Source organism: Ictidomys tridecemlineatus, chromosome 4, assembly GCF_052094955.1.
Source record: "Ictidomys tridecemlineatus isolate mIctTri1 chromosome 4, mIctTri1.hap1, whole genome shotgun sequence".
Taxonomy (NCBI): domain Eukaryota; kingdom Metazoa; phylum Chordata; class Mammalia; order Rodentia; family Sciuridae; genus Ictidomys; species Ictidomys tridecemlineatus.
Window position 1 is genome coordinate 15,755,173 of NC_135480.1, and position 8,018 is coordinate 15,763,190.

Below are 8,018 nucleotides of genomic sequence, written 5' to 3' on the forward strand. Positions count from 1 at the left end.
TACTTACTCATAGTTGTTTTTGCTTATCTCTCTTTCTCTAAATACTCTACTTCATTTGGATACTCCTAGATCCCATCGGAGTAAAGTTATCAAAATAGTTTAAAATAACATAGGCAACAAATGATTCCTCTTGCAAGTGAACTCAAACGTAATTTTTGGCTCTTTTACTAATTTGAACTTTTCACATCCTATTTATCTTCCTTCCCTTTTCCTCTGTTCCAGTAACCACCATCTATTTGCTTTCTGAGGCTTCTCAGGTACAAAGGACTATGAAAAAAATCTCTATGGCTCTTTCTGATGCCATCGAATTATATATATATATGAATAATGCCTGCTTGCTTTTCTTTAAGAGTATCTTCAAATAACCACTGACCCCTGTTCCCCAGTGAAGGCTATTAAATTTGCTCACAGGAAAGTTATAGGTAGTGATGGAGAAGATTTACAAAGAAGTCAACAAACTCTCAGTTGGAGTTTCTGCATTGTCTACATGAAATCTACGATCACACACATCACTAACACTTTCAAAGAGAAATCAAAGGTATCTTGGCATCTTTTCTTTATTCTCCTTGGGAAACTTCTTAAAATATTCTTTTTATCAGTTCACTATGAAATAAAAAAAGTCACCTTTAGGGCAAGCTCTTCCTATTTGTTATTTGAAACATCATTTTTTTTGGCTTTCTTTTCTATTGGTCTCTGTCCACTAGAAAGAATTCAGAGGGCAGAATCTTTTAGAATTCTTTCATTTCTGTGCCTACACGATATACTCACTGTATATTAAGTATGGAAAAGTCTTCTTCATAAATATTTATTGTGACGAAAAAAAACTCATTTTGAAGGATAAAATTTAAGAAAAAAATGTATTTTTAATGCTCATCCTTTTGTATCTTCATGTATGCTTAATTTCAATAATTGAAGGACATACCCTGATTCTCAGAAAATGACCACAGGAAATGGCAGTGTCGTAACAGAATTCGTTTTGCTAGGGCTCACGGATCGCCCAGAGCTCCAGCCTGCCCTCTTTGCACTGTTTCTGGCCCTTTACCTCATCACCCTCTCTGGGAACCTGGGCATGGTAGTGTTGATCCAGCTGGAGTCTCGCCTTCACACGCCCATGTACTTCTTCCTCAGTAACTTGGCCTTTGTGGACTTGTGTTACACCTGCAATGCAACCCCACAGATGCTGAAGAATTTCTTATCAGAGAAAAAGACCATCTCCTTTGTGGGATGCTTTACACAGTGCTACATTTTCATTGCCCTTCTCCTCACGGAGTTTTACATGCTCGCTGCAATGGCCTATGACCGCTATGTGGCCATATGTGATCCTCTGCGTTACAATGTGAAGATGTCCAGGAGAGTGTGCATCTGCTTGGCCACATGTCCTTATGTGTACGGGTTCTCAGATGGACTCTTCCAGAGCATTCTGACCTTCCGCATGACCTTCTGTAGGTCCAATGTCATCAATCACTTCTACTGTGCTGACCCACCACTCATCAAGCTCTCCTGCTCTGACACGTATGTCAAAGAGCATGCCATGCTCATCTCAGCTGGCTTCAACCTCTCCAGCTCCCTCACCATCATCCTGGTGTCCTATGCCTTCATCATGGCTGCCATCCTCAGGATCAAATCAGCAGAGGGCAGGCGCAAGGCATTCTCCACCTGTGGCTCCCACATGATGGCTGTCACCTTGTTTTATGGGACCCTGTTCTGCATGTATGTGAGACCACCAACAGACAAGACTGTTGAGGAATCCAAAATAATTGCTATCTTCTACACTTTTGTTAGCCCATTGCTTAATCCCTTGATCTACAGTCTGCGGAACAAAGATGTAAAGCAGGCCTTGAAGAATGTCCTCAGAAGAAATATCACCAGGACATTGTCGATATCTCCACTTGGCTATAAACCATAACTCCAAACTTTTTTCTCAAATATATTTGCATTTTGATAATGAATTTCAGTATTCTCTGTGGTTATTTTAGGAGTTGTAGCTAAATTTTTATTTTTAAAATAACAAGTTGCCTTCATTTTTTGTAAGCCTACTCCCTCAACATGTATACATGGACTGGAGGCACTGGCATTATTTTGGAGGTTATAAGAATTGCGGAAGTACATTCTTGATCTTAGATCTGTTACCTTGAAATCCATGTGTTAATCCAATCCTCAAGTGATTTGTAGGCTTATAAACTTCTGAGAACCTGTGCTCTAAGTGAGAACTTTGAATTCATACCTTTAGGACACTGATTTCTCTCATTGTTTACAACAGTAGGTAAGATAACATGTTCTCAGCTCAGAGCCCTCCAATCAGTTTCTCATTTGTATTTTTTATTAAAGAATCTTTTGTGTATTCCTCTCCTGACTCACTAAGTGAAACAAGAAATTGTGTGTCATGATAGTGGTTTCCTGTTTCTTTTGAATCTGCTTATGTGGTGAAGAGGGCAAGAGGTAAAATGTGGGAAAGACTGTTTATATTTTTTCCCAAACTTGAGTTTTTGGATCTAGCTGGGTGACACAAACTCATCTCCTCCTTTGACCTCCAGCCTAGGGGGTTGCTCTCTGTTTCATATGCTTTTAAGAATTTAGAAGCAGACTGATTAGAGAGTAAATCATATAATTAAAAGCTGAAATACAGAAACTGGGTTTGCAATAAGTTCTACAAAAAAACTACCTTGCTTTAACTATCATTTCTATTCTCGATTGCATTAGTAAGTAAAATTGGGCCCAGCACATGGCCTTTGTATGTTTATGTGGATGTAAAGATTTTTTTCTAGGAAAAGGAGGAAATCATTTTGACATTTTCAGAAACTCCAAGAAAGCATGATAAATTTGTCTTCAGGATTTGTGATAAATTGAATGAAGGGAGAAATAAAGATTCTTCTTCTACCAGACTATAGGTGGTCTTAAAAAAAAGGGATTTATTAGGGACTTGACTTGACAATTCCTATAGAAAAATATATAAGTTTTGGTGTTCCATTAAGGTCTACTGATGAGTTTTTGAATGCATAATTATTTAATCATGATAGGTAAATTAAATTACTTCAAAGAGCAAGTTCTTCATTTTTATTAGTGACCCAAGATTTTCTCTCCTCATGAATAAAAGTCCACAGTACAAGGAATTGCTTTTCAGCTTCTGGGATCTAATCCAAGATTAGTTTAAATGAATTCAGTTTAGTGAGATGTGTTAGCAAAGACTAGTTAGACAAAATATGTTCTGTTTATTATGTCCAGACATTTTAACTTACACAATATTACCTCTATGGATTCTATCTAAAATAGCATTTGATACCAGAGTATTTCTGAGCCAGGTACAAAATAACACTATTGTGAATAAGCATGCTATAATATAAATATTGTCAAAATTGAAATCAGAACAAGTTATAAAACTTCAAGTGTTTATTGTGCTCACAAATTAAGACAGGAGATGGAACTGAATGTGTCCAGAAAGCCTTCTCAAAGCAGTTACAGCATAGATTACAAATAACAAGGGAGGAAATATTTTGACCTTTCTCAAAGTTTTCTTCATCAAGTCTTCCCTCTTAATCATTCTCCTGGTTGATCTGAAAATGTAGGAAACTGTTTCATCTATGTAGCATGACTCTGTCACTCCATGCTGTTTCTATTCTGTAGAAATCCTAGGTCACAAACTACACTATCTCCATGATTATGTCATATTCTACTTCTTGTTTGATCCACAAGGAATCATCTCTGAAGTGGTCGGTGGAAAACACTGAAGACTCTTGAGAGGATACAACTCATGGGAGAGATTATTAAAATGACTAAGGAAATAATAGAGAGTGTTTGAAATACTTAAAATAAAGTTATTACATTTTTTCCAGAGAGTTCAAGATCTTTTGCACCTGCTGGAACTCACCATGGACCTTGGTTCCTTGAGATGCCAGGTTAGCTATTACAGTTAAGGCCAAGGGCTCCTGTTACAGTACCCAGGGAAACACCAATTCTTACTCCCCTTGCTGAACAGGAAAAAATGGCTCACTAATAAGCTTCAGCAAACAAATTCAAGTATAGGTAACATAGTGAGAATATTCAAAATGTCATTAATGCTGAACTTGGCTCTGAGAGAGACCCATGGAGTCCCCACATGGTGAGAAAGTAAAGAGTGTGAGTGGACGTGGGGGCTGGAACTGGTTGCTCACCCCACTCAGGACTCATGAGGGGTCTTTTTTTAACCCACTTCCAAAACCAGAACTGTTAAAAAATAATTCTGATCCAGTTAAACAATCTTTAAAATATTTCTTGCACACACAATGGGACACTCTGTGGACTGGAAGATCAAACAAAACTGTGAAGAAGCCAGGCCCAGGACAGTTGCACAACATTTCACAAAACATAAAAGTGAAAGCATTGTCATCTTTCTTGTGATTTCTGTCACATGTTAGCAGACCTCTTAAGGTAAGCAGAGCTGCTGAGGCTCAGTTTTATGCTGCCCAAGTCTTAAAGCTCTCACCTTCTGTTTCCTGCATGATTATGGAAGGCATCTAGAGCAATAGTATGACTAAAGCTTAGATCTTGTGGAGTCCAGCAAGTGGCCTGGGTGGTGTCTCCATTTCATTTATCAACACAGCATTGCATCTTCTGTAGACTAAGCCAATCTTCCTCTTCTGAACAATTTGCATCAATGATTGGCAAATTAATAAAAAATGTACATTTTGATGGAGAAAAGAAAATAAAAAGTGACCTAGAGGTTCTATAGAATCCTTATTAAAATCCCACTGCTTGCTTTATGAAATTTTAAAATCTCTCCTAAAATTTACGAGGAATGAATGGCCCCCAAAGAGCCAATGTCATCTTAAGAAAGAACAAAGCTGATAGCATCTCTCTTTTTTATTATTTGAAAGTATCACAAAACTGTATAAATTAGAAACTGGTATAAAATATGTATATAAATGACGCTGGTATAATAACAGAAATGCAGACCAATGGAAAAGGATAGATAGCCTTGACAAACACCCATGAACATTTGCTAAACTGATTTTTGACAAAGATACCAAAAATGCACAATGCAAGAAGGGTAGTCTCTTCAACAAATGATGGTGGGAAAATTGGATAGTCACATCCAAAGAATGAATGCAATTGTACTTTTATTGTATACCAAGTACAAAAATCAACTCGAAATGAATTGAAGATTTAAATATAAGGTCTGATATTATAAAACCCCTTAAATAAAAGCTAAGGGAAAATCTTTAAGACCTTGGGCATTGCAATGATTTCTTGATCTCACATCAAAGTACAAACAACCAAAGCAAAACATTAACAAGTGGCATGACATCAAAATAAACATTTCTGGAGTTCTGAGACCAGTGGGACACAATAAAACCCTTTCTCTAAATAAATAAATAAGTAAATTAAAAGGAACTACCTTAACCAATTGAAAAAGCAATCTATAGAATCATAGAAAATAGCTGGGTATGGTGATGGATGCCTATAATACAGCTACTTGGGAGGCTGAGGCAGGAGGATGACAAATTGAAGGCCAGCCTGAGCATCTTAGTGAGACCTTGTGTCAACATAAAATTCAACAGTAGGGCTTGGGATGTAGCTCAGTGGTAGAGTACTCTGAGTTCAATCCTCAGTACCGAAAACAAAATAATAATAAAAAAATCTGGAGAAAATATTTTTGAACCATGTATCTGATAAAGGGTTTACTATCCAAAGTATATTGGGAACTCCTGTACTCAATAGCAAATAAACAAACAGGGGAACAAATAGTCAGCAACAAAGAACCCCACTGAAACATGGGAGAAGGATTTGAACAGAAATTTTTTTCAGAACAAAACATTCAAGTTTCTTACAGATTTAGGAAACTATATTTGACATTTGCAGGCATCAAGGAAATGTCAATCAAAATTATGAGATATTGCCTCACATGAGTTAGAAGGGCTATACTCTGAACAAAATAAAAATAGCAGACACTAAGTGTTAGCTAGGATGTGGAGAAATCACAGTATTTGTAAATGTTTGGTGGGAATACAGAATATCAGCTATGGAAAACAACATGGAGGTTTCTCAGAAAATTAAAAATAGAGCTTCCATATTAAAAATAGCTCTCCTACTTCCAAGTATATATCCAAAAATTTAAAACAGGGATCCTCAAGTGTAATATATCTGTACTTCTACACTGATAGCAGCATTATTCACAATAGCTAAGATATGGAAATAGTCCAAATGTTCATCAATGAATGAATCCATGAAGAACATATGGTACATGGTGGATTATTAATCAGTATTTAATTTAAAAAGGTTGTTCCTGACTTTTTTTTTCAAAAAGGAAGACATGGGAAGTTCCAGGCTAATAAGCTATTTCCCGTAGAGCAAGAAGAGAAAGTTCTAGAAAGCTGCTGTGAAATATTGTGCCTGGAGTGAAAAATACTGCTTTGTGCATCCAAAGGTTTAGGAGGGTAGATCTTGGGTTAAGTGTTTTTATGAAACAAAAAGAGGAAAAAAGCAGATTAAATGATAAAACAAGATAAAATGTATTTGTGTGCCTCCCATGGAGTTCATAGGAAAAACAGTAGCAAATTTGAAATTGTATCCCCAGTGCTTTTGTTAAACCCTAGTGGCGTGAATTAAAATTAGCATTCATCACTGAGGCTCCTCAGTTCTACTGAGATTTGCCTTAAGAAATAATTGCCATCTCTCACATCCTGAAATAAATACAACCAGATTTTTCTGCTTAAAGAGGTCTTAAGAAACTGCCTTAATCAGAGGTTGAGAAAGTACAGCCATACTAACCCAGAAGTAAGTTCCTTTGCTTTGAATTTCTTGATTTTCAATCAAAAGAAAATTGTATTAAAGGTTCTTACTGAAGCTTGTGGTTTATAGGTGTTGACAGTTGACGTCCTTGAGAGTTAGGTTTTCATTGGATTTGTGAATCAGTATATCATCTAAACTTTGACATTTAGCTCAAAAAAATAGACACAACTTTTCTCAAGGGCTTTAGGCAGAGAAGTAAAGAGGGGTGATAAGTTATAGAAGGTGTTAATTCTATTTTGGACAAAAGTCACTACAAGCAAAATGTTAGTTTCCAAATACTTGAAATGAATTCTCTATTTTGTCCTTCTGATGACCCGTTTCACCTTTACAGCAGAAAAGTAAAGATAAGGTAGGTGAGTTAAACTTGGTACCCATGTGAAGTTAGAATTCATAACTGGTGGAGGGAAAACCAAAATCATTTATTGTAAATACTTTCACAAATTTTGACTTTCTAAATTCTGAAGTATCGACCTACTTCAGGATGGCAGAACAGGTTCAACTTTCAAAATTATTTAATTCTTTTGCAAAAGCTGCAACCGAGCTAAGTGTTATCCAAGTTCATTCAGGGAATATATTGGTGTCAAGGTTTTGTATAAATTCCAGAACCATCCAAAACTATTGCAGATGTAAGTAGATAACTGAGCTCCCTGAAAAAGCTCATTGAGTTATTATTATTTTAGGTGCAAACTGGTTATTTGTATTGACTTTTCAGGGCCATCCAGCAGATGAGCTTGCTATTTGAATCTAATTATAATCAAGGCTGCATTTGTGAACATTAACACAACATAATGTTTTTTTTCTTTTTCTATGTATTTCTTTTCTATTGGTTCTTTTTACTTACTCATAACATTAAAATTCCTTTTGACATAATATAAAAATTAATAAATTTATTTATTCTAATTTAGTCCCCAGTACTTCCCCTTTTTCTCCCCATGTGGATTTTATTTATGGAACCTGCACAAGTCACAGAGCTTTTTAGTCAAAACTGTTTCAGATCCTTCCCATGGTCTTCATGTAGCATAAAATATCATCCTCCTGCAAATGAACTGATCATGTATAATTAATTTCTTTCTCTTTTGTAAGTCTGAAATTCATACATCCTGATCATTTCTCTTCCAATTTTGTCTATTCTTGTATTCTCCATCAAGTTTTCCTTCAGAGTTTCTTAGATGCCAAGGAGCAGGAGGATAACATCTCCTGCACTCCCAGCTGCTGTCCTATGAATGAATATAAAAATTCCAGAACTCTTTCTG

The 8,018-nt window shown here is 36.2% G+C and overlaps 1 protein-coding gene across 1 annotated transcript; it reads left to right on the top strand.

Moving 5' to 3' along the window:
* The first annotated feature begins 937 nt into the window (after nucleotides 1-937).
* Nucleotides 938-1,906, top strand: LOC101962384 (olfactory receptor 5M11). Its single transcript, XM_005342782.2, has one exon. It carries the CDS (start codon nucleotides 938-940, stop codon nucleotides 1,904-1,906), a length of 969 nt encoding a protein of 322 aa, XP_005342839.2.
* Nucleotides 1,907-8,018: the final 6,112 nt, after the last annotated feature.